Source organism: Eptesicus fuscus, chromosome 6, assembly GCF_027574615.1.
Source record: "Eptesicus fuscus isolate TK198812 chromosome 6, DD_ASM_mEF_20220401, whole genome shotgun sequence".
Classification (NCBI taxonomy): domain Eukaryota; kingdom Metazoa; phylum Chordata; class Mammalia; order Chiroptera; family Vespertilionidae; genus Eptesicus; species Eptesicus fuscus.
Window position 1 is genome coordinate 82271977 of NC_072478.1, and position 27174 is coordinate 82299150.

At 43.8% G+C, this 27174-nt stretch overlaps 1 protein-coding gene, 1 long non-coding RNA gene and 1 pseudogene across 3 annotated transcripts in view; 1 reads left to right on the top strand and 2 right to left on the bottom strand.

Annotated features, from left to right (window-relative positions):
* LOC129149345 (uncharacterized) overlaps positions 1-22402 on the bottom strand; it is a 60113-nt gene extending 37711 nt beyond the window's left edge. Inside the window, exon 1 of the long non-coding RNA XR_008556262.1 lies at positions 22305-22402. This is a non-coding gene — a long non-coding RNA (uncharacterized LOC129149345). The remainder of the gene's footprint in view (positions 1-22304) is intronic.
* LOC129149344 (nuclear prelamin A recognition factor-like) lies at positions 15280-16585 on the top strand (annotated as a pseudogene).
* A 2907-nt stretch (positions 22403-25309) lies between the features above and the next one.
* LOC114231388 (serine/threonine-protein kinase MARK2-like) lies at positions 25310-27152 on the bottom strand. Of its 2 annotated transcripts, none has more exons than XM_054717020.1 (2): positions 25687-27152; positions 25310-25586 (listed from the first exon to the last, which is right to left on the bottom strand). In XM_054717020.1, exon 1 carries the CDS (start codon positions 26938-26940, stop codon positions 25804-25806), a length of 1137 nt encoding a protein of 378 aa, XP_054572995.1. In that variant the 5' UTR covers positions 26941-27152; the 3' UTR covers positions 25310-25586; positions 25687-25803. The 2 variants fall into 2 exon arrangements, with proteins under 2 accessions (XP_054572995.1, XP_054572996.1); XM_054717021.1 differs by having other exon boundaries at positions 25310-25601.
* Positions 27153-27174: the final 22 nt, after the last annotated feature.

Below are 27174 nucleotides of genomic sequence, written 5' to 3' on the forward strand. Positions count from 1 at the left end.
GATGTGGAGAGGAGGAGAACCTGGCAGAAGATGACCCTGCCATTAAAGGTAGATGATTCTAGGCACTCATATGTATCTCAGGTTTGGAGAAGATAGCTTTCAAATGACTTGTTATGGGCAGAAATTTTAAAATAGATTTAACTTAAGAGACATGTAGGTATTAAAGATAGTTATTCTGACTGCCAACCTATGAATAATTCTAATGAAGAGAAAAGGGAACATCTAAAAGCAGGCACTGTGAATAGATTTAATTTCAAATGCCAACTCAGACTGATCACAGGAGTCAGAACACTGTGAAGGATTCTGAGCCTTATCTAGAAGACCACTGATAACAGACTACCTTAGATCCAAATCCCCTTGGATAATATAAATCTGAATGTTCGACTGAATTCAGTTTCAAAATAATCTTAATATGCTAAAACAGTGAATCAAAACTAACAAGATGAAGGCTAATGAGAACAGCTATCAATTCTTGCATTTAAAAATCAAAATTCAATTATGGGTTGATTACATTTTGGGATTGGGGAAGCTTGGCTTGCTAGCAGTTCATGATAAAAGACTTTACCTTAAACTCCATATGAATCAATAAAATAGTGTGGCTACAAAATATCCTAGGGCAATGATGGGCTGCTAGAGTTGAATAGGATAGGTCAACAGCACTGGAACTGAATTTTTGAGTCTCTTCCTTCCAACTTGCTGTTTTGCTTGTAGACTTGAATGTGTGGATAAGCTCTGGGTTTCTAAAATTTGACATTTCTTTCCTCTGAGAATAAGAAGGAGTATGCTCATATAGAAAAAAGAGGGAAAATGCCTAGAAAATACCAAGAATTCTTTGTCTTTGAAATAGGCTAGTTTTGAAATCAGTAAAAACTTTTTAAAAATACATCAAATGATTGTTCACATATACACGTTTTTGAAAAGCTTAAAATGTGTTTGGCCCCAAGTGCTCTACCCTTAAACACACCCACATGCACTTTGGGAAGAATTTCATCCATGTGATATATTCATTGGCAATTAACTCATTAAAATCACTATTGTGTCAGAACCATTTGATTTTTCAACTTGCCATTTAAGTGTTCCAAAAAGTTCCTAAAAGCTTATTTTCTTGAACTATGATATAGAGTTTAATAAAAGGAATAAAGAGAATGTGGATTTTTCAGTTTTAATTTAACACAGAGGGAACACTCAAGAATTTTAAGCTTGCTGGAATCTGTTAAAGCCAGGTTGACCTTTGGCACCTTTTTATAAGGATAATGATGATGATGATGATGATGACGACGATGACGATGACTGTGATTATTCAACTGCTTGGATTTGGGTTATTTTCTGATTGTTCCTGGAGCAAACTTTTTCCTAATAATTATGCTGCAAAAATAGAGCAAGCATAAGAATTGAAAGCAAAAGTTAGAAAATATTGAGGGTTGGGCTAAAAGCATTAGCGCACATAAGGACATTAATTTTGAAGGAAGAAAATCACTAGACTTTTTAAGCAAAAAGCATCTAATTATCTTAGCCTTCTTGAAAGAAGGGAAGTTCCAGGGTTGGGAAGTCAATAGTTGGTTTGGTAACTCCCATCCAGGTGTCATCTGTTTTTGTTGTTGTTGTTTGTTTTTTAAAAAATATAGTTTATTGGTTTTTTACAGAGAGGAAGAAAGAGGGATAGAGAGTTAGAAACATCAATGAGAGAGAAACATCCATCAGCTGCCTCCTACACCCCCCCACTGGGGATGTGCCTGCAATCAAGGTACATACACTTGACCAGAATCGAACCCAGGACCCTTCAGTCCGCAGGCTGATGCTTTATCCACTGAGCCAAACCAGTTAGGGCCAGGTGTCATCTGTTTGATATCTAATTTACAAGAGGTGATGGGGACCTTGACCTAACATAAGATAGTAAATGCAGGTTGGAGCACAAATGTCCAATGGCTGTGAAGTGACATTTGCTATTTTTTTGACTAATTTTTATATTCTCAATCTCATTGCCTTTCCATCAAGGACATAAAAAATTACTAGAGGAATAGTCTCTGGAATCCTGCATAATATGTAAGTAAAATAAACCCACATGAAGACTTGAATCCACAATTTTGGCCTTAATAAGACTTGATCTACTGATGCCCAGAGCCTGGTGTTCAGATCAGTGCTCTAGCTGTCTTCTGGTTCAATAGGTGATGATTGAGAGGGGTAAACCATTTTACTTTATAGTCTTTGAATTCACAATTCTCAACCCATATTTGCAGAGAGAGCCATGGAGCATTTTAACTAAATTTAGATTTATGATAAAAGTCACAGAATAGGTGCCAAATCAGAAGGAAAAGTACAAATGGTGCTAAATAATACCAACTTGGTTATTTTAGTGGGTACATGATGAAGGGCCTTGGAGTAATAGTTAAGTGTTTGAGTGCAGAGAAGAGAATAGGTTTTAGCACCTCTCATTTAAATCTTAGTATCCTCTGGAAAGCATTATTTGTTATGTGCTGTATTATTATTCCAGAGGAATAGTTAGCTTCAAACAGGCCATGGCTCATCTCCGATGCTTTTTCTAGCCAAGGAACTTTGAACATTTTTTTAGTGACAAGAAATCATCACTGTATGCTGTAAGTTATAATAGGCACAAGTTACAAGTTCATGGCTGTTAGGTGTTCATTTCCCCAAGGATATCATGAAAAATACATATTTATCCCAGCACCCCTTATAATATCTAGTTCTTCGCGCCTTTCTGAGATTCTAGACCATTCTCTAAGGCCAATGGGACTGTTAAATTGGCTCTAACATTTTATAAAATAGCAAGAGTGGTTTTAATTTTGAAAACAAGCATATAAATGTGCTTGTTCAAGGAAGGAAACAGACATTGTTAAATGCCCCCAAACTCACTGTCTCAGGAAGAAACAGCCCAGGTAGCTGGCTAAACTAGACTTATTTCATGAACAATTCCCCAAAGCAATTAGATTAAAACTTTTTAAACGTTTCATTCACATACTACGAGTTTGCTCAGAAAGGCAGAAGGCTGCCTTTGGGCTGAGAAAAAGGAGCCATGGCTATAGTCTTGACAGTGAATGGGTTTTGGGAACTGGTGGCATGAAAATGAATCTCAGAGGTTTTTCAAAAGCAGCTGGTGCAACCACCTCCTTCATTTCCTTTCTGACTTCCTTGAACCATTGTGAGCATTCCTTCCCTTGGCTCACTTGACAATGAGAGTTCTTTGCTCACAGCTTGGCAGCATCATTTGACAGTGAAAATGTACACTGTGACCCAGCAGAAGCACCCTAGTGATTCCTGTGCATGCACTCGGGGGCCACGGGCAGGGATGTTCAGTGCTGCATGGCTTACAATAAACCCCAAATGGCAATGAGCTCCAGGTCCAACAGAATAGAAACAGATAAATACATTATGATAAAATCATAAGAGGGGATGCTACACAGCACTTGGAAATGAATGATATAGATGTATATCAATATGATAGATTTCCTGAACACATTTTACACTGAAAAAAGCAAGTTGCAAAATGGTATGATACTATTAATGTAAAAATAATCCAAAACCATACTATGTATTATACATGAATTATGAATGTGTGAGTGCACATATGTATGTGTGTTGTGTGTATATACATGCAGGGGGTTAAACACTCTCAGTACCTCTGGGAGGAGAGGGAAGGGACTGAGATTGAGGATATTAGTCAAAGGGGATCTTAGCTTTAGTTGCAATGTTCTAATTTTTTAAAAATAAAATTGAGTCATGTCTATTACTTATAGAACTAAGAATGTTTAAAATACTTAAAGATTTCTTAGCATTCTGCCTTTATAGAAGCCCTGGATAAGGTGATAATGTTTCCCAAACTGGGTTCTGTGGAACACCACTGCTCTGTCAGGTGTCAATGGGTATTTGTTGAGTTCTCACGTTATTAATTCTACAGAAGTCAGAAATTGAAATAGAATTGGCAGTGAACTCAGAGGGAGCAGAAAACTCTCAAACCTTCCTTCCATCTTTAATCCCAGCCAGAATTCTTAAATGATTCCAGCAGCTTTCCTGTCTTTTAGTTGCATTAGAATATTTCTGTTAAAAACAAACTCATAGATAAAGAAAACAAATTGATGGTTTCCAGATGGGAGAGGAGGTTAGGGAATGGGGTGAAAAGAGGGAATGGATTAAGATGTACAAAGTGCCAGATACAAAAACAGTCACAGGGATGTAAACTACAGCATAGGAAATATAGTTAATAATAGTGTAATAACTATATATGGTGTCAGATGGGTACTAGTCTTACTGGGATGATCACTTCAGAAGGTCTATATCGCTATGTTGTACATCTGAAACCAATATAATATTGTATGTCAACTGAAATTTAAAAATGTTTTAAATTATTAAAAACGAATATTTTTGTTAAGTAAATATGTCTTTAGACTTTAGGACTTAGTTGTGAGTCTCTGAATGTAAGAGGGAGAAAGGTGAAGAATGTATCCTGCCACTTATATGTAAGTTCAGGATTTTGAAATCTAGTAAAGGTTCACAGGAGTCTTGCCGTAACCTCAGTGCCACATTAAAAGGTGAGAGGAGACCTGATAGGACAAAGGCTGTTGCCTTGCTCGATAAGCTCCTCTTCCCTCTCCCCAAATTCATGATTGTGGCAGGGGTCCTCAAACTTTTTAAACAGGGGCCCAGTTCACTGTCCCTCAGAGAGAAGGAGGGGAGTCGGAGAGTGAGGCGCACATTCCACACATGCGCACTGCGGGCCGGGAGGAATCGGCTGCTAAGCAGGACAGGCAGCGGAGGCAAAAACACCCAGCAGGCCGGATAAATGTCCTCGGAGGGCCGCAGTTTGAGGACCCCTGGTAGGGAGACATGGTGTATGCTAGGAGTAGTTTGAAATAGTTGGGAGAGGTTTGGGGCAGTTGTTTTGGTTTGGGAGCTCTGTGAAAAAGTTTCTGGGTCAGTTGTTTTGGGACTTTTAAGAAGGGAGTGGGGTGCCATAAAGTCAATGGAGTCCCTTAGGATTCTGCTGGCCTCTGCATGCTGTTTTCTTTCTTTTCTTTCTTTTAAAAAAAAATATATTTTATTGATTTTTTACAGAGAGGAAGAGAGAGGGATAGAGAGTTAGAAACATCGATGAGAGAGAAACATCGATCAGCTGCCTCTTGCACACCCCCTACTGGGGATGTGCCTGCAACCAAGGTACATGCCCTTGACTGGAATCGAACCTGGGACCCTTGAGTCCGCAGGCCGACGCTCTATCCACTGAGCCAAACCGGTTTGGGCTGTTTTCTTTCTTTTTTAAATCCTCACCTGCATATATATATTTCCATTGATTTTTAGAGAGAGTGAAAGGGAGGGACAAAAGAGTAGGGATATATATATATATATATATATATATATATATATATAGAGAGAGAGAGAGAGAGAGAGAGAGAGAGAAACATGGATGTGAGAGAGATACACCAATTAATTGCCTCCTGCATGCACCCAGACCTGGGCCGGGGATAGAGCCTGCAACCGAGGTATATGCCCTTGACGGGAATTGAACCTGGGACCCTTCAGTCTGTGGGCCAATGCTGTATCCACTGACTAGGGCTACATGCTGTTTTCTTAATTTTCATTCCTTTAGAATCCATGGGTCAAGCCTACTTGGGAGAGTGTGGCTTTATAGCCATGTAGGACTCCCTTCCTCAAGAAGAGCTGGGTACTCAACTAAGCCTGGAAACACTGGGTAAAACAAAGTTAACATATGTCTATACTGTAGGGCTCTTGAGAGCTTTTAATAGCTAATCCCACCATGACTCTCTGAGAGGGGACCAACATTTATGTGTGTTTCCACATGTACGTGACTTTTATCTCCTCCCTCCTGGCTGACCCCTGCAGCAGGGAGTGACTTCAGAACACAGATTGGTAAAAGGCAGAATTAGGAAGAGCTACCTCACCTCAGTGAAGATGAAGTTCCCAAACTGACAACTAAATGTGATTCTTACTAGGCTTGTTAGCTGGCTCTCACACTGATACTAGCAAGAAAAGATTTGAGACTGTGTGTAGCTTTAGTTCATAAGACCTCACTTATATAAAACAACAATTTTTGACTTTTTTCATTTCATGGAACATATAAACTAATTAGTAAAATTCTGCAGCACACCAAATGTATATATATATATATATATATTTTTGCTGATATGACAAAAATAGGTATAATTTTGATTGATTTACAAAAAAGTAATAGTCATTATCTACCCTTTGGCTCCAAGTGACTTTAAAAAAAAATCAGGATCTTGTATAAGGATATCTGGTACCAAGAATTAACCAATCAGATGCAATCTTATTATGTGACCTATATATTTATGGTTCAAGATAGGGCATTTACACCAATGGCTGTTGTGTTGGCTGCTGTCATTTTTTAATTTGACAATCTAAAAGAGGTCAGTGCCCTTGATTAAATAGTTAGGTACTGCATGTTTTAAAAATTCTTACACCACATGGTTTGAAAATTGCTGGTGTAAAAGCCCACTGTCAAGTCAAGCAGAAATGCCATGCCAACTTGGCAAGCACACAGTAGCCACACATCACTATGACCCTTGATAGGGAGGTGAGGAGTCAGGTAACCAAGTGGGCAGCTCAGCTCTCATAAGGATAGGCAATTCTTGGGCAGAGATGTAAAATTCAGGTTCAGGAAGTTTGTGGACCTTGTGCAGAATTCAGTTCTGCTGTTTTTCAATTTCTTGGAGGACATCTTAGTCATTACTGGTGTCTGGTGTGTGAGAGCCCATGATGACAAATTACTGATAAGACTGAAGCAATTATCCAGTTAACTTAGGCTGAGCACCTATATTATCAACTCCACGAAAATGGCATACTGCTAGCAATAGAACTCACCTATTAATATGGCTGGGTAATAAAAGAGTAATGGAAAGCAGAGGGTGAGTGGGCCCTGAAGTCTGCATGTACTTTCTGACAATGAACAGCCCAGATAAATTGTGACAGGTAATGATTAACTTAGTGTTTAAGCACGCCTGGACCTTGCAGAATAAAACTCTATAAGAATGGCCATCAGCACAGTGGAAGCCCCTGGAGTATTTCCAATGTCGGTTTCCTATGTTAGACGAAATGCAGGCATGTGGTTCCCAGCACAGGCTCTGGAGCTAGGGGCCTGCTGTGTCCTAGGTGTGTGTGTGTGTGTGTGTGTGTGTGTGTGTGTGTGTGTGTGTATATGCGCGCGTGCACGCACATGCCCTACAACACAAAACCCCTGGCTTGCTGTGAAAAAGGATCAGGGTGAGAATACAAAGTGCTAAGCACAGTGCTTGGCACAGAGTGAGTGCTCAATATAGGAAAGTTTACTGCCACCACCACCACCACCATCCTCCTCCTTGCATCCTGGTATTTACAACCAACTAACTGCTTAGACAGGAGCATCAGAACCATGTGGCTCCTGGTTTGTTAGAACTGTTAAATAGATTTGATCCACAAACACATCCTAGTCAGCTATGGAAAAGTGGCTTTTTCCTTTTTTTGTTTCAGAAATAGTTCTGTGTGTTTGTTTTTAAGGTTAGAGATTTAGCTGCGTGTGTGGTGGAGAGAACACATGTTCTTATTCACATGGACTCGGGCTTGAATCCCAGCTCTATTCATGACCAGGTAAGTGACCTGGGGCAATTTGCTTCACCTCCCTGTGCCTCATCTGAAGTGGCCTTATCTGAAAAATGGGGAGAGCAATTCCTGGGTTTCAGGGAGCATTAAAGGCCAGATAACATTTGAACAGCACCAGGCACGTACACATTCCATTGCTGTCGGTTCCCATATCTAGTGGGTAAAGGATGAGCTCATAGGAACTGTAAGGGAGCATTTTAAACTGTCTTTCAACACAAAACACCTGGTTCCCAGGTGGCTGGACCCAGTATTTCAGCAAACCTCCACTGCGCAGCTAAGTCACAGCTCAGTTGATCTGAGCCAAAGGGGTCTCTTAACCCAGCAGTAAAACCCATAACGACACACAGAGCCAAGAGAATCTCCTGAGGACGTGAGTCACTCCGCCAATGCAAGGTTTCGCCATTAGTGGCTAATTCCTAAAGCAGGCTAACGCTGTGGCTGGTGTCCCTGCCATAGTTTTTCTGGAGGGGGTGCATGAGAACATCTGGGGTACATCCACAAACCAATGGCCTGGGTGTTCTTTGTTCCCTAATCACAGTCAGAATGGCTTCCCGGCATGTTTCTGTGGATCCTGCCTTCATTCCCACCCCAGGAACCTAGGCAACAGCATGGCTATGGGATGACGGTGTCTCGGGGGCTCTGGTTCAGCATCTCAGATGCCAGCTGGTCATCCTTGGGGCTCTGAGGGGCTTCTACTTGGGCTGTGCCAACTAGTGGGTCATGCTTCTTCATTGTAAATCCATCTGCCATGTGCCACCTTCCCAAACCATGTGCTCTTTGGGAAGATAAGGGTAGAGAGTTCTGTGAAGGAAATTTCTTTTGTGTGTGTGTGTGGTTGCTAGTCCTTCCCAAATTAATTCACTCCAGGATCCTGTGGTCACCTTTGTTGATATCAAGAAGTACGAATACACCTAGAATTGGCTCAGTATAACTGCAAGACAAAGGGGGTGAAGAAGGTACCTCTCTGGGATGAAGATGCTTCTATGTACACACACACACACACACACACACGCACACACACACTCCCTTTATACATTTCCCTAGAGAACTGAAGACATTTCATTGAAGAGGAGGATTGTAAAATCTCTCCTCTCTCTCTCTCTCACACTCTCTCTCTCTCTCTCACACACACACACACACACACACACACACACACACACACACTCCGTCTCTCATTTGCTTTAAAATGTATGTGAACTAGCCAAACCCATTTTGCTGTGTCTCTTCAATCACTGAGTTTAATTTGTGTTGTCTGGCAACTTAAGAAAAAAGCCTCATTGAATTCCCAGGAACCACACACAACACACATTAAAAGCCAAACAGAAGTAAGGCACCATTTACCACAAAACACTGAAAAAAGTCTTTTACTCCAAAGGTACGTTTTTGAAACCTTAAATGAAATACACACTGCTTAATAAAGCCCCTATTTGAGTGTAAAGGCAGTAAAAAGACAAGCAGAACAAATAACTGATGTTCCAAGAGTTCAATTGCAAAGAAAATAAATGTACCCATCGCTAGTTATGTTAAAATGTCCTTTTATATGAAACTAGGGACCCGGTGCACGAAATTTGTGCACTGGGGGTTGGGGGTCCCTTAGCCCAACCTGCCCCCTCTCACATACTGGGAGCCCTCAGGGGATGTCCTACTGGCAGCTTAGGCCCACGCCCCACGGGGAGCAGGCCTAAGCTGCAGTCTGGCCTCCCTTTGTGGGAGGCAACCGGGCTGATCAGGGGAAGGCACCAGCCCCATTACCCTGCTGCGTAGCCACTGCCAATCACCGCAGCCACCAAGGTGTTTTCATCAACATGGACTTCAGTTTCTTCACCAAGAAAAAATGACAACTTTCTTTAGGCATTTTCAAGATGTGTCTTTCATAGAATATGCATTTTTTAATTTATTTTTTATCCTCACCTGAGGATATGTTTCCATTGACTTTTAGAGAATGTGGAAGAGAAAGTGAAAGACAGAGAGAAACATCAAAGCGAGAGGAACACTTTGATTGGTTGCCTCCTGCATGAGCCCTGATCTGGGCCCTGGCCAGGGACGAGCCTGCAACCTAGGTACATGCCCTTGATCAGAATTGAACCCAGACCCTGCTGTCTGCAGGCCGAGGCATTATCCACTGAGTCAAACCGGCTAGGGCAGGATATGACATTTCTTAGCCCTCCAAGAGCGGATCTTCATTTTTTTCTCCAGAAGTGTGGTGGAAAAACCCTAGATCACCTTTTTGGATTCTTATTACCAAGTTACTAAGAATATTACCAGTGGCATACAGGAAGCTTGACCAATGTGCAATCATAAAAGGTGTTTCTCTATAGTTCACTCCAATTGAGGGCTGGGCCCTGCCCAGGCCTAAAGCCTCTGGCCGAAGGTTTAGGCCTGGGAAGGGCCCTCCAGCTCCCTCTGATCACCAGCTCAGCCCCTGCCCAGGCCTTCCCAGACTGAAAGCCTCTTGGGCAGGAACGGAACCCCAGCTCCCTGCGATCAATCGTAGGGGGTCCACTCCTGCCCAGGCCAAAAGCAGACTCCCAGCTCCCTGCCCAGGCGATGGATCACAGGGGGGTCCGCTCTTGCACCAGGCTGAAGCAACCCCCAGCTCCCTATGATCAATGGCAGGGGGTCTGCTCCAGCCCCAGGCCAAAAGCCTCGCTGGAGGTTTTTGGCCTGGTGCCAGAGCAGACACCCAGCTCCCTGTGATGGATGGCAGGGGGTCTACTCCTGCACCAGGCTGAAGAAACCCCCAGCTCCCTGCGATCGATTGCAGGGGGTCTGCTCCGGCATCAGGCCCAAAGCCTCTGCCGGAGGCTTTCAGCCTGGGGCCAGAGTGGACACCCAGCTCCCTGCGATCCGTCGCAGGGGGTCCGCTCAGGGCGCCTATGTATGAAAATTAACTGCCATCTTGGTTGGGTTAATTTGCATGCTCGCCCTGATTGGCTGGTGGGCGTGGCTTGGGCATAGCGAAGGTGCGGTCAATTTGCATATTATGCTTTTATTAGGTAGGATACATTGGTATAAACCCAAGAGTGCCTGTTAATTATTATTATTTTAAAGTATTGCAAGTGCACAGGGCCATGTACAAGTGATCATTTCCCCGTGGAAGGGCTCTTCTTATTTACACAGGAATTCAGTGCCTGAGAAAGCAAGTTTGCCTGAGGATTCACCAAATATCAACACCCAGTGGGGCACCAGTGTTTGAAAATATCTTAAAAAATCAGGTAGGTTTTATGGATTAATTTCACTGCAAAATAGAAATAGCCTATTTTTTTTCTGATTATATAAAAGCAATAGCTTATCCATGTAAAATATTCAGACTATGTTGGAAAGAACATAGGCCATATTAAAACATAGAAATTATCCTTAATCTTAATATTGAGAATAATTTCTAATATTTGGCATATTTCTGTCCACAATAATAAGTTTTATGATTAGGTATAGCTTAATAAGTTTGAAGACCTAGCTAAAATGGATAAATGCCTAAAAACAGATGAAAAGTCAAAACTGGTATAGAGAAGAAATACTATAGAATTTGAACATGTCAACATGTATTAAATAATTTGAAGTGATAAAGACCCATCCTTCTCCTAAAACTTCAGGCTCAGATTGTTTTATTGATATCAGATGGTTTTATCAGAATGTTGTACCAAATCTTTAGTGAATATTAACTTTTAGCTCAAATGTTTGGGAAATAGAAAAAGGACAGAGTTTGCACACATCATTTTATAAGGCTAGCATAGCCTTATTCCAAAATTAGATGACAACACAGAAATGCAGGTAATAGACTGATTTTACTTAACAGTGATTCAAAAATTCTAAATAAAATATTAACTAACTTAACTGTAGACTTAAAAATAATACAACAAGATCAAGTAGAATTTACCTCAGGCATATAGGACTGTTCAACAGAAAATTCATCTACACTAATAAAAGAGAATGATGCAAATTGACTATACCTTCACGATACCCACCAGTCAATCAGGAGTGAGTATGCAAATTAACCCAACAAAGATGGTGGGTTAATTTGCATACACAGGCTCTGAGCGGCTGGGGGCGGGATGCTTGCGTTGTTGCCATGGTGATGATACAGGTGTCCTGCACCACCCCAGCCACTCCGGGCCTCTGGGCAGCGTGGGAAGGCGGAAAGTTGGCTCTGGGCCAGAGCAAAAGCCATGCTGGCAGCCAGGGGAAGGAAGGCCCATTCTTGCATGAATCTTCATGCAGCGGGCCTCTAGTTTATATATATTAGTGTATTAACAGGCTAATGGAGAAAAAACCTGTATGATGATATCAATCAAGATTAAATAATAGCTTTGATAAGATTCAACACAAATTTATGATAAAAAAATCTTAGCACTAGGAATAGCAGAACATGTCCTTAACTTATAAAGGTTATTTATATTAAGAATCTATCATAAGTATGAGATGGTACCACATTGTTGTTTTGATTTGCATCTCTCGGATAATTAGTGACGTTGAGCATGTTTTCATGTGTCTCTTGGCCTTCCTTCTGTCTTCTTTTGAAAAGATTCTATTTAGGTCCGTTGCCCATTTTTTTATTGGATCATTTATCTTCCTTTTATTAAGTTGTATAAGCTGCCTGTAGATGTTGGAGATTAAACCTATATCAGTGATACCATTTGCAAATATGTTCTCCCATGCAGTGGGCTTTCTTGTTGTTTTGTTGATAGTTTCTTTTGCTGTAAAAAAGCTTCTTATTTTGATGTAGTCCCATTTGTTTATTTTCTCTTTAGCTTCCATTGCCCTAGGGGCAGTATCGGTCAGAATGGCTATCATCAACAAATCAAAAAATGACAAGTGTTGGCGAGGATGCGGAGAAAAAGGAACCCTCGTGCACTGCTGGTGGGAATGCAGACTGGTGCAGCCACTGTGGAGAACAGTATGGAGTTTCCTCAAAAAACTGAAAATGGAACTCACATTTGACCCAGTAATCCCACTCCTAGGAATATATCCTAAGAAACTGGGAACACCAATAGGAAAGGATATATGCACCCCTATGTTCATAGCAGCACAATTTACAATAGCTAAGATCTGGAAACAGCCTAGGTTCCCATCAGCAGATGACTGGATCAGAAAACTATGGTATATCTACACAATGGAATACTATGCTGCCATTAAAAAAAAGGAATTCTTACCATTTGCAGCAACCTGGATGGAATTGGAGAACATTATGCTGAGTGAAATAAGCCAGTCAATGAAAGAAAAATACCACATGATCTCACTCATTTATGGATAATAAAGAACATTATAAGCTTGAACAAAAAGATAGATACAGAGGCAGTAAAGCATCAAACAGTCTGTCAAATTACAGCAGGAAGGTTAGGGAGAGGTGGGGAAGATAAGAGATCAACCAAAGGACTGGTATGCAGGCATATAAACATAACCAATGGACGCAAAACTCTGGGGGGTGAGGGCATATATGGAAGTGGGGTGGGGGGGCAATGGTAAGATATGTACACATATAATACCTTAATAAAAAAATTGAAAAAAAAAGAATCTATCATAAGTATTATGATTATTGGCGAAGTTTAAGATTCAATTGTCTTTAAGATAAAAATAACACAAGGATGCTATTACTAGTAGAGGTCTTGGCTCAGACTAAAGAAAAGATAAAGAATAAAAGTGAGGGTTAGAAGGTGTAGATAAAGAATAAAAGTGAGGGTTAGAAGGCTTTCATATATATATATGTTTTAATCCTCATCTGAGGATATGTTTTCATTTATATACTAGAGGCCTGGTGCATGAAATTCATGCACTTGTGGGGGCCCCTGTGATTAATCACCCCAAAGAGGTAGGTGCCACCCACCCATCCAGGGCTCCTCGATGGATTGCCCCAAAGAGGTAGGCTGGAGCCAGGAGTCCTGCCTCCGCGCCGTGTGGAGCTGGGAGGTGGGACCTCCAGGACCCCTAGGCAGGTCTTGCTGCATGGAGTCGGGAAGAGGCAGGACCCTCAGGCAGGCCTCGCCATGCAGAGCCGGGGGACCCCCAGGCTGGCCTCGCCACACTGACCTGGGGTTCCCGTCTCCTCCCGGCTCCACGCATGGAGCTTGGAGGTGGTGGGACTCCCAGGCAGATTCTCTTCCGCCACACATGCAGCATCAAGTCCAGCCCCACCCACCTGTGTGCATCTGCTGTGCACGTAACCATCTTGTGACAGCGTGAGGGCATCACGGCATGACGACCACTTAGGCTTTTATTAGTAAGGATAGAGAGAAGAAGGGGGAGAGAGAAACATCAATCATTTTCCTTCCACACCCATCATGACCTGGGATCAAATCCACAACCCAGGTATGTTCCTGACCTGTAACTGAACCCCCAACTTTTTGGTGCACAGGACGATGCTCCAACCACCTGAGCCACTGGCCAGGGTGCTTTTTCCCCAAACTTTATTTTTATTGTTGACACTATTCCCAATGTCGCCATCCCCTGTTCCCCCTTTGCCCACCTCCACCAGCCCACCCCTCCTTCTCTTTGGCCATCACCACACTAATGTCTATATCTATGGGTTATGCATATATGTTCTTTGGCTAATCTCTTCACCTTCTTGTTCTCAGTTATTCACTACTCTCCTTGCCCTGCCTCTTGCAAGAAGGTTACATTTGCCTGTTTTTTGCCATGTGATTTACAAAGCTTTCCTCTGGAAGGGTGGAAACTTTCTGCCCTATTGTCATCAGATTTTACCTTATGATGCGTTGGCCAATGAATATGAAAGGATTTGAGTGTGCCAGTTCTGAGTAGAAGCTTTAATAGCCATTTGTGTGGATTTGCTGGCTTCCTCATGCTTTCCCTCTGCTACAAGAATGGCATGTTCCTAATTAGTGCTGCTTCTTCAGTTTGGATCCCAGAATAAGAAAACATACAGAGCAGAGCTGTAGCCAAAAGGTATTCAACATGTTACATGAGTGAGAAATACATTTTTGTTGTTGTAAATCACTGAGATTTGGGTGTTGGTTGTTATCATAGCATTAGCTTAATGAGAGCTGATTAATATAGAAGGTAAGAGATAAAATTGTCTTCATTTGCACATGATATGATAATTTATCAAGAAAGAACAATAGGATCAAAAGACACTTATTAGAACCAGTACAAGAACTGAGTAGATTGTTGCACATAAGATCAATCCCCCTTTTTTAGCACCATCAACTAGAAAACATAATAAATCTTAATATATAAAAACCCAGGGTCTGTAATGACTGAACGGACGACCGGTCCATCCCCTGGCCCTCAGGCTCCATTGATCAGGGGATGGCTCACAGGGAACCGGAGTGAGTGGCGTGGTGGGGACTGGCGAGCAGCTGGAAGACAGGCCTCTTGGTCCCTCCTCTCGGCCCTCAGACTCCAATCAATTGGTGGCAGAGGCGGGGTGGAACTGGGGACTGGCTTCCTTAGTCGTCCTGCAGGTACAATCTCCAGAGGACAGGCCAGGCACCAATGGACCAGTGCTGCCAGCACGATCCTGACAGCGCTGCTGGCTTTCTGGAACTCTGCCTTGGGCACTGCAGCTGCTTCCCCTCCCTAGACACTCCACAAGGAAGAAAGGATAGTGCCAGCAGTGCCAGGGGTCACCAGTGGTGACTGACTGCTCTCCCTGTGCTTCCGCCAGGTCACTCAAGCCAGCCCCCCACTGCCCCGCTCCAGATGAAGTGTGATCACTGCACACGGAAGGAATGTAGTAAAAAAACCCAAACCGGTGATCAAGAGAATGCCGTAGTCAGTGTCCAGAGTTTGGCTCAGGAGAACGGAGAGAAGGGAGAATTCCATAAGCTGGCCAATGCCAAGATATTTCTGAGTGACTGCCTGGTGTGTGACAGTTGTGTGATCACAGAAGAAGGAGTCCAAGTTTCTCAACAGAACACCAAGGACTTCTTTGGTGTTCTGAACCTTAATAAGAAATACAATACCTCACAGCAAAGGGGCTGGCAGTGTCCTCAGTCTCTGCCTTATTTTGCTGCTAAATTCTGCCTCAGTGTCACTGATGCATCCAGAAGACTCTGCGGCTTTCTCAAAAGCCTTGGGGCGCACAGTCTTTGACATGAAGATAGCTGCGGACTTCAGCATCCTGGAGAGTCAGAAGGAATTTGTGTGTCGGTACCGCCAGCACCGTGAGGAAGAGCCCCAGTTACCCATGCTGACCTCTGCCTGCCCCAGATGGGACTGATATGCAGAGCGTGTGCTGGGTCACCCAATCACCCCCACCTCTTCAGGCCAAATCTCCCCAGCAGATCATGGTGAAGGATTACTTCACCAGATGGCAGAACCTGTACCCAGACAAGATTTTCCACATCATTGTGGCCCCGTGTTATGATAAGAAACTGGAGGCCCTTTGAGAAGATGTTCCCACAGCTTTGCATAGTTCCCAGGGGTGCTGACTACGTGTTAACCTCAGGTGAAATTGTCCAGATAATGGAGCAAAGTGACTTCGCCTCAAATGATGCCGCTGTGGACACTGTTTGGAGACGTGAAGGAGAAGGAGGTGAGGCTCCGCGAGGGTGCCAGCTCCGACGGGTACCTGGAGCACATCTTCAGGCACATGGCCAAGGAGCTGTTCAACGGGGACATGGGAGTGCTCACCTACCGCACCCTGAGGAACAAAGACTTCCAGGAGGTCACCCTTGAAAGGGATGGAGAGGTTCTGCTATGCTTTGAGGCTGCTTACAGCTTTTGGGACATCCAGAAGTGGTCCTAAAGCTGTAGAGTGGCAAGTTCCCCTGCCACTTCGTGGAGGTCCTGGCTTCGGCCAGGGATGCCTAAGCATCAGGGGCCAGGCCCAGGCAGAGAACAGGCATGCAGACAGGGCTGCGGCAGATGGAAGGCATCTACACTGCCATCCTGGTGTGGCCCTCGGAGACCAGCGCCCATGTGTAGGAGCTGTGCCAGGAGTGGCTGGGGTGGGGTGGGGGGTTGTGACTCCCCCCAGGCCCAGGCGGCCCTGCACACTGCCTAGCAGGGCCAAGGGAAGCCTGCCAGGACATCAAGTGGTAAAGGTCCAGCAGATGCCCGGCCTGACGGCCGCCTGAAATAAGGTGTCAGACACGTGAAAGAAAGGCTTAGCATCTCTGTCATTGCTTTGGTTTTTAAAATTCCCTGTTCCCCATCTGTCGGCTTCCTCCTTCTGAGGGGCACTGTCGTCGTCACATGGATGCAACTGGAATATTGTATCTTGAGAGGATTGCCGCAATGTATATATCCTTTTATCCGATGATGAAAAAAAATCTCAAAAAACAAGAATGGAGACAGACTACTGTCCTTGGTTCTGCCCACAAGCCTCAGAGAGATTGGATGAGGAAATGGCTCAGTTTGGCCCTGACTTTACCCACTTATGTTACTCTTGAAGGTGTCTTTGCCACAATGTGAATAAACTGCCACCTTTTGGAATAGGGGCTCATACGAAAGTCTGCATTCCCAACTTTTCTTGAAACAGATCTATGTTCTGCAGCTGTGGCCACCATCCTGAGATCAGGTCCTGTCACTGGAAATCAGGGGGCACTGGAGTGGAGGGCCCCCCCCCATACCCTTTTACATTCAGGGATTGAGCTGAACTCACTTTGGGGGAGGCCTGGTAAGGGTGACAGGTGTCACAGATGGAAGAATGGAGAATAGAGAGGCAGACACCCTGCTCTGTCCCTCCCTGGGTGGGGTCAGGCAGATGAAGGCTGGCCAGCCAAGCCCACAATTGGGTGAGATAGCATCCTCTGTGTCCACCTCTCACCCTATGGGCCCGGCCACTCCCCTCAGCTCTGGGCAGCCCTCTGCATTCCACACAATGCACTCTGCCCTCACATGCTGCTCGCCCTAAGTGAGAAGGAAGAGAGCAGTTGGCCCACAGACAACTACACAGAAAGATAGGGCTCATGGCTGGTGAGTGCAGTGGCAGTGGCGAGAGCCTCTCCTGCCTCCATGGCAGCATTAAGGAGCAAGTGAGCTGAGTGATAAGGAGCAGTGAGCAGGCAGGCGGTAAGGAACGAGGGGTCCCAGACTGTGAGAGGGATTTCTAACTGCCGGCTTAGGCCCGTTCCCATGGGGAACGGGCCTAAGCCGGCAGATGGAGATCCCCTGAGGGTCCTGGACTGCGAAAAGGTACAGGCCGGGCTGAGGGACCCCCACTCCAGTGCACGAATTTCGTGCACCAGGCCTCTAGTAATAATATAACACTCCCACAACCAATAATATAACATTCCCACAACCAAGAACTCTATTAAATATCTAGGAGTTTATTAATTATATTAATAAAATAATAGAGTTATCTACAGGGGAAGCAAAAAATTTTAAGATGTTAATTAAGATAACCTGAAAAAATAAACATTCTATGCTTTTGAATGAGACAACTTAATATTATACTCTAAAGACCTCAATTCTCCCATTTAATCTGTAACTTTAATACATTACAATAAAAATTCCACTTAGGATTTTTTGAAGAACATGTTAACAACTTACCTTAAAATTTATTTGGAGGAATGAAAGTTTATGAATAGCCAAGTCAAGCTTAAAAACCATGACTAGAAAGGGAGTTTATCCTACTAGCTATTAAAACACAGGACAAGCTGCAATAACAAAAACAGTGGTGCATTGGTGAAAAAACCCGACACAAATAGGCCAATAAAATAGAACAGAGAGCTCAGACACTGACCTATATGTATATGTGGAAACTTAAACATTCTGAAAAGAATATCACAAGTCAGTACCTAGCAGCTTATAATGGAAAAACTGACTCACATTATAGAGAGAGAAATAAAACTGGGTAATTGCCTCACATAACATACAAATGTGGACTCCACGGAGATTAAAGACCAAAGAAGAAAATGTACAACTATAAACTTAATGTAAAAGAGTATCTTGGTGACCTAAGGGCAGGGAAAAGCTTTTCAAACAAAATTTCTAAAACACGAATCATAAGGCAAGGTACTGATAACTTTGAATCCATCAGCATTAAGGCTTTCTGTTCAAAGAGGACACCATGGACAAATTTATTACACAGATGGCAATATGGGAAAAATATCAGAAATGTCTAAAACCCCCAAGAGCTAAATTAGTAATGCAGGTAACTTCCGTAAGTCAATAAGAGAAAGGCAGCAAACCCAATAGAAAAATAGCAAAGGATACCAACAGGCAATTTACAGAAGATAATTTATGCTTCAAATCATCCTATCTAATAAAAGGGTAATATGCAAATTAACCATCACTCCATCACAAAGATGGCGGCACCCATAGCCACAAGATGGCAGAGCCCAGTTCCCAGTCCGCTCAGCCCCGCCGGAGTCCCCCAGTCCTTGGGGGGCGGCCACTAAGAGCGGGCAGCATGAGCGGCCTGGCGGAATGCTTGCTTTGTTGCCATGGCGAAGAGGCAAGTGTTCTGACTTGGCCACGGAGAGCCTCTGGGCAGCGTGTGCATGCATGTGGAGCAGCCAGGGTGGATTGCTTGCATCATTGTCATGGCAATGAGGCAAGCATCCTGTCCCAGCCGTGGAGGGCCTCTGGGCCGCAGAGAGCCTCTGGGCAGCATGCATGGAGTGGCCAGGCCCCGCAGAGAGCAGAGAACCAAGAGGAGTGGGCCTAAGTTGTCACGGCTCCTGGATTGGAGAGAGCTTCCCTGAGGGCTCCCAGATTGGAGAGGGTGCAGGTTGGGCTGAGGGACCCACCCCCTGTGCACAAATTTTGTGCACTGGGCCTCTAGTTAATAATCTAAGAAATGTAAATTAAAACCACAATGAGTTATCTCTTTATATTTATTAGACTGATAAAAGTTAGAAATATGGATAAGGCCAAGTGTTGGTACAGATGTGGGGAGAGAGGAACCTCCTCATTACCAATGTGCTACAGCTGCCTTTCTGGAGAGCATTTGGCACTACTTAGTCAAATTAAGAATATACATACTCCAAACCCAGCAGTTCTACCCCTAGGTATTTATTTCAAAGAAAATCTCACATGAATCCTCAAGAGGATGTTCATGAGGAGATGCATTGTTATTTGTATCGGTGGAGAGTTGAATGCAACCTAGGAATCCTGTCTCTGAGAGGACTGTTAGATAAGATGTTGAGGACACACACTTTGGAGTGCTAGCAGTTAGAAGGACTGAATTAGATGTACACACATCAGCATGGGGGGATCTTAAAAACAGTACTAGTGAAAAATACCAATGAGATAGATAGTATGATAGTCTCATATAATTAAAAACACTCATATAATTAAACACTCATATAATTATAGTCTCATATAATTAAAAATACAAAACAATACCTATTCTGCAATATACATATATAAAAAAGCACATGATAACACATTAGAATGGTTGTCTAAGGTGGGGATGGGAAATAAGTCCTATCTAATAAAGAGGTAATATGCAAATTGACCATCACTCCAACACACAAGATGGTCATCCCCATGTGGTCAAAGATGGCCGCCCCCATGTGGACACAAAATGGCCATCAGGGGAGGGCAGTGGTGAGAAATCAGGTCAGCAGGGGAGAGCAGTTGGGAGGGACCAGGCCTACAGGGGAGAGCAGTTGGGAGGGACCAGGCCTGCAAGGGAGGGCAGTTAGGGGTGACCAGACCTGCAGGGGAGGGCTGTATGGGGTGTGACCAGGCCTGCAGGGGAGGGCATTTGGGGGGGACCAGACCTGCAGGGGAAGACAGTTGGGGGTGAACAGGCCTGTAGGGGAGGGCAGTTGGGGGGGGCAGGCCTGCAAGGGAGGGCAGTTAGGGGCAATCGGGCCAGCAGGGGAGCAGTTAGGCATCGATCAGGCTGGCAGGGGAATGGTTAGGGAGTGATCAGGCTGGCAGGCAGAAGTGGTTAGGGGCAATCAGGCAGGCAGAGAGGTGAGCAGTTGGGAGTCAGCAGTCCTGGATTGTGAGAGGGATGTCCGACTGCCCAGTGGGATCTGGCCTAAACGGGCAGTCGGATATCCCTTGAGGGGTCCCAGATTAGAGAGGGTGCAGGCTGGGCTGAGGGACACCCCCCCTCCCATCCCACACACCTGCCCCATGCACAAATTTTGTACACCAGGCCTCTAGTAGGTACATAAAAATCATTCTTAAATCTATGTCCAGAGATTATAGCTAATGACATTTTTGTATCTTTTCATCTATCATAATAATAATGGCTATACTTTATAGACCAGTCATTGTGGGGTAGGACTACGCTAATTAATTTACACCCTTGATCCATTTAATCCTTCCAATCACCTCAGGTTGGACCTAGAGGGTATTATACTCAGTGAAATGTCAGAGAAAGACAAATACCATATGATGTCATTTATATGTGGAATCTAAAGAAAAAAATAAACAAAATTGAAACAAATTTATAGATACAGAGAATAGACTCATGGTTGCCAGAGGAGAGGGGGTTTGAGGGACTGACTGAAAAAGGTGAAGTGATTAAGAAGTACAAACTGGTAGTTACAAAGTAGTTATGGGGATGTAAAGTATATAGGGAATATAGTCAATAATATTGTAATAACTATGTATGGTGACAGGTATAGGGGAAATATCAGAGATGGGAAGACACTATGTGAAGTGTGTGAGGTGCATGCTAGTCTGACCAATGTGCTGGACACCTGACACTAATACAAAATAATTTTGAATGTAAACTGTAATAAAAAATAAAGAGCCCTAGGCAGTTTTGTCTGTGAACTGAAAGGTCACGGTTCAATTCTCGTCAAGGGCATGTACCTCTGTTGCAGGCTGATCCCTGGACCTGGTTGGATTGTGTGCTGGAGGCAACCAATTGATGTGTCTTTTTCACATCCATGCTTCTCTCTCTCCATCTCTCCCCCTCCATTCCACACTCTCTAAAAGTCAATGGAAAAGATATCTTTAGGTGAGGATTAAAAAAATAAAGACATTTATTCTTTAAAAAAGAATTTGAATCTGTACTATTGGAGTTTTCCTTTTCATATATGAAGTCCTTTATGAAGTCATATAACTCTTTTGCATTTTGTAGGAGAGAAAAACTGAAGCATTGACCTCAGACATATCTAGGTTTGAATCTTAGTCCTATCACTTTGTGAACCTGACACATTACTTAACATTTCTGAGCTGTTTTCTCCATGGGACAATACAGATAATACTAACTACTAGAATTGGCATAGTAAATCATAGCACCAAGTATATCCTGGGTATTTAGCAATAGCAGCTATTATGATGGAGCTCATTATTCAACAATGTTAAAGAGTCTTCTAAGAACCAAGCACTGTGTAAGGCACAGAGAATACAGCCAACTTCATGGAACCCTAGTCTTCCTGGAGACTACAGTCCTTTAAATTGGTAGTCAGGTTGAGAGGAGCTGGCAGGAATGAATAAGAGTTTTGTTTCAAAATCATGAGCTATCCCTGCGCCTTCATTATTACATTTCCTGACAAAGTGCTCTAATATGACCATGTAATCCCAATCTCTCTCACTTTGTAACCTCAAAATAAAGTGATTTTTCTCCTGAATAGAGAAATCCTTAGGCTGGAGAGGAACATGCAGCTGTGGGTGGAAAACAGGTTACTATTTTGGTGTGGACTGGTTGTTATTGTTGCTGTAGTTGTTTTCTAACCATCTTGCCTGCTTGTGATTAAGATGATAATGTTATACCATGCTGACATTCTGCTTTGAAAAAAAAAGTAAATAGATATTTTCAACACTTGTACCATTTTTTTTTACAGTAAATAATTACCTCCCTATACCTGTTGGCTTGATAGGGCAGTAGAGTCAAAGCTATTTCCTCTTATGTTTTTATTCTTCCATAGCAGAGAGGTAGGTGTGCAAACAACTGAAAAGTGTGTGTCCCTGGCAAATAAGAAAAGCAGGAGTCTAAATACACAATTTCCAAAAGGAAGCTTCCCTCATTGTAACTGAAATAGCATGAAATTTTATTTAGTAATGATGTGCCTTAAATTATTGAAAAAGTATGGGCTAAATATTACATGTATATAAATTAAGAGTCAATTAAGCTTTTAAGTACACAAGGGGAGGTTTGATATTTAAAGTCACTTTAGTGTTAATTGTTTTTAATAAATAAAACCATATCACTTTTTTCTTTTATGTAAATTCAGATTTACATATGTATTAACATTGTGAAATTAAAAATTACTAAATTAAAAAACTCAGATATTGAATGTTTTTCCCTGAATTGTGTTAATCTATGTGTTTTTTTTTTTTTTTTACTTTTAAAATATCTTTTTGCCATTATGAATTTTCCAGGATCATATTCCAAAAATTAGCGTGCATATATCTTTATAATTAGTAAAGGAATTAAAAAATAAATAAAAGTAATGTATATGCACAACATATTTATTTTCCTAAATTATCTTAAATTAATTTCATTTGAATATTTTGTAAAAAATTGTGGACCTTTAAGGCTTAGAAATAGGCTGGGAATCATCTCATCTAGTTTCCCAAACTTTAGTCATTTGTACATCAACTTCATGTCTTTTTGCCAATAATCTGTGTATGACCTTTATCATATACTAGAGGTCTGGTGCACGACATTCTTGTGGGGGTGGAGTGGGGGTGGGTTGTCCCTCAGCCCGGCCTGCAACCTCTCTAATCTGGGACATCCCTTTCACAATCTGGGACCACTGGCTCCTAACTGCTCACCTGCCTGCTGCCTGATCACCCCTAACTGCCTCTGTCTGTCTGCCTGATTGCCCCTTACTGCTTCTGCCTGCATCCTGATTACCCCCAACTGCCCTCCCCTGCTGGCCTGATTGTCCCAACTGCCCTCCCCTGCTGGCCTGATTGCCCCAACTGCCCTCCCCTGCCGGCCTGATTGCCCCCTAACTGCCCTCCCCTGCCAGCCTGATCTCACCCCTAAATGCTTGCTCCCCTGCCAGCCTGATCTCACCCCTAACTGCCTCTGCCTCAGCCCCTGCCACCACAGCTTTGTCTGGAAAGAAGTCGGATGTCTGGAAGATGTCCGGTTGACCCAGTCTAATTAGCATATTACTCTTTTATTAGTATAGATACTTAAAATCTTACCATTTTTACTTCAAAAGATTAATTGAAAATGAAATTCTCTATCTCAATCCTACCTGGACATGATCATAATTTGCCATGAAGGAAAGCATTAAATAAATATAATTACCATAATAATATTAAAAAATGTCACCAAATACCACTTGTTATTCAAAGGTCCTGATCCTGAGGTCCTTTTTCATTTAAAAAGGAAGATTAGTGGGAGTAAGAGGGGGTTAAAGATAATCTAGCACCAACTGAGAACTCCTCTTTGTAACAGACATGTTAATGTAGAATTGAAAAGGGAATTACACGGTGAAAGATTACTTAATCTTGATGCCCTTGCTACTTACAAACATGTCTTATGTCACCCATGCTTTGGGGACCATTGATCTAAACTGGCTGGAGTAAATAGTGTCTCCCAAGATACTAGCTACTAGAATTGGCATAGTAAATCATAGCAGTTCACAGTTTTTGTCATAATTCTTTATAACGATCACCCAGGTGACCATGCATCCCAGTAAAATCCCAGCCCAACTTTACACTATTGTCCATGCATCATCATGAATCACATTCCCTTTTACATTCCAATGTGTCCTGGTTTGGGACAATTCACTCTGTAATGACCAGGTGGATTGTTCACTTGTCCACCATTTTCTGAGTATCCAACTCTGGACCTGGCTCTGTGATGACTGGAAATACAAAGGTGAGTGAGGTAGTTCCCAGCCCCCGAGGACTCAGGAATGGAAGGTCAGGGCAAGGAGGGGAAGGGAACCACTTAATGACAACAAAGTGATGAGAGTCCCACAGAGGTCTATGCCATGTGCTGCTGGGATCACAGGGAAGGAGGGCGGATGAATCAGAGGAATACCAGGTTCCTCAGGGAAAGGGGCAAGCAGATCAGCTCACCAGTGATGCCAGACAACAATCAGCTCCAGAGAGGCAGGTACGTCTTTCCCTTTTACAACAATGGATTCATTTGCGTTTCTAGGTGTGCAGGGAACTGGTGTGGTAAGGATTAAAGTGGGGAAAACACATACAGTTTCTGGCTCTTCTTTCTTCAGTGGTTATAGCAAAAGATGCCCTACCTGGTGAATGTTGAAATATGTAGAGACAGATAAAAATATTCACAATTGGCTGGTTTTAAATCGGATCATACTACTTCCTTGCTTAAAACCCTTCATGGGTTGATCACTGTTTTCAGGATAAACTGCACACTCCTCCCATGGCCCATGCTCTGCCCTTCGTCTGCAGCCACAACTCCTGCTGTTCTCACACCAGCTCACTACGCTTTGGCCACCTTGAAAAATTTCAAGTTCTTTCCCACTTGAGCTCTTTTCTTGAGCTTTGCTGTCCCCTCTGCCTGGAGCACGGTTCCCCCAGTAATGTAAAAGTCTGACATGTATATACAGGGAAAGCCCACCTGAGAATGACTCCAGCACAGAGGGAAGTGAGCAAAGCCAAGAGGCCAGGAGAGGTGACTCCTGCTGAGGTCATAGACACCCAGGCCATCAGCTGCATGAGAATGGAGACCTCTGCCTGCTTCGCCCACTGACGTCTCGGTGCCTGGAACCCGCCCTGCATGCTGAGCGCTGGCCTTTTCCGGAACCACACCTGTTCCTGTTGGAGTTCCCCTTATAAAGTCCAAGTACTACATCACTACATGCTTCCCCAACTGCAGGACACACAGCCCCAGTTCTGTGCAGAGGAAGAAAAACAAAGTACGCAATACATCTTTCTGGAACATCGTTTATTATAAAACTTGAGAGAACCAAATAGTTTAATACACAACTCACAAACATGGGAGCACAAGAGCAGGGGAGGGAAGGGACCCAGGAAAAAGTCGAGTCTCTGGTCTCAGTCAGGTGGGGGCTGAGGGATGGACCCACAGTGAGGGCAGCCTCTCCTCTTGACCTCTGGGGGCTCCAGGCAGTCCTACAAGCCCCGCAGGCATCGTGGTTAAGAATCTTCTGAAGACCAAGGCGCTGCTGGATACCCTCCTGATGTGGATCCTGTGAAGAGAAAGCCTGGCAGTTTACACACCTCCATTGTCCACTGGACCAACTCCTCTCACCCTGCACACACACTGTGTACTTCCGGCCCCGCTCTCACCTCCAGCTGTTTGCCTCCAATCTCTGGTTCATCGCCCATACCACTGGCCGGCCTTCCTGGAGCTCCGCACCTTCAAGTTGACTGTGGCCCTGCCTTAACCGTTCACAACTTTAAAAATCACACCGGTTTGACTTCTGTTCTTTTAAGATGTTCCTTCTTGGTGGATAGCCCGCAGCATGTGAATCTTAAGAAAAACTCGTAGGCCCTCCTAGCCATCTCCTGCCAAGCCAGGCAGCTTTCATAGATGGCTCCCTCTGGGTCTCCACCGCCGCTGCTGGTGCTGCTGCTGCTCTGGGTGGAGGGGGAGCCCGCAGAGCCAAGCTGGAGGTCTGCGCTGGGGGCGTCTGTACTGTGCTCTGGGGGAGTGGTGGTCATGGTTTCCAGGTTGGGTGGGAGAGTGGTTACCCTCAACCTCAGGCAGTTTGGGGGAACAGAAGGTTCTTTGGTCTTCTCATCAAATGGCTGACCAACCTCTTGGCTTGAGGACATGCTACTGGTGTCAGGGGAGGGATAGGGCCTTACCCTGATGGTGCGGCCTGGCATCTTGGTTTTCATCATTCTGAGGATCAGGTATGTGCCCATAGCACTGTCAAATTTTCTTTGTGCTACTGACTCCTGGATGTCATCCTGCTTAAAGCCGAGGCTCTGCATCATTTCTGTTACCTGGGGGTCCAAGTCACCCCAGGGCAGCTCGCTGTATGGCCTCAGCGTCTCCTCCTGGCCCTTGTTGAGCCAGGGGTCCTTCATTACATCTTCCAGGGTCGGTCTTTGGCTAGGGTCGACAGTGAGTAATTTTCTTAAAAGTTTTTGAACCTCCCTTGACATAAAGCATGGTACAGGGAAATGTCCACTTAGTATCTGCCTCTTCACGTTCACAATGCTGTCCCCCTCAAACGGCACCACCCCTGTCAGCATCCTGTACAAGACCACCCCCAGGCTCCATACATCCGTTTTTCGGCCATCATAGGTATGACGCTGCAAGATCTCTGGGGCCGAATAGCAGATGGTGCCACAGAAGGTCCTCTGTTTATCGTCGCTCACTTCCCTACTGAAGCCAAAGTCTGCTAATTTAATTGTCATATCACTGTCTATGAGAATGTTGCCTGGCTTCAAGTCCCTGTGGACGATGCCCCTCTGGTGGCAGTACTGGACCGCGGATACTACCTGCCGGAACACGGTGCGGGCTTCTCCCTCATTCATTTGGCCATAGTTCTCCAAGTACTCAAGTAAGTCCCCTCCGCTCACATGCTCCATAACGAGAAAAAACTTGTCCTTGGTGGCAATCACCTCAAATAACTTTGTGATATTTGGGTGATTTAATTTCTTAAAACAATAGATTTCTTGAAAATATCTAGAGATGCCCTGCCGTCTAAAGGCTTTTACAACCACCTGTGCCCCGGTCAGCAAATGCCGAGCCAACCACACCTCGGAAGAGCATCCCTTTCCAATGGTCTTCAGGAGGAGATACTCACCAATAGAGTGCTCCCT

Bases quoted from the DNA above. Each gene is read 5' to 3' on its own strand.
- LOC114231388 (XM_054717020.1), bottom strand. From the start codon at position 26,940: ATGGAGCATGTGAGCGGAGGGGACTTACTTGAGTACTTGGAGAACTAT.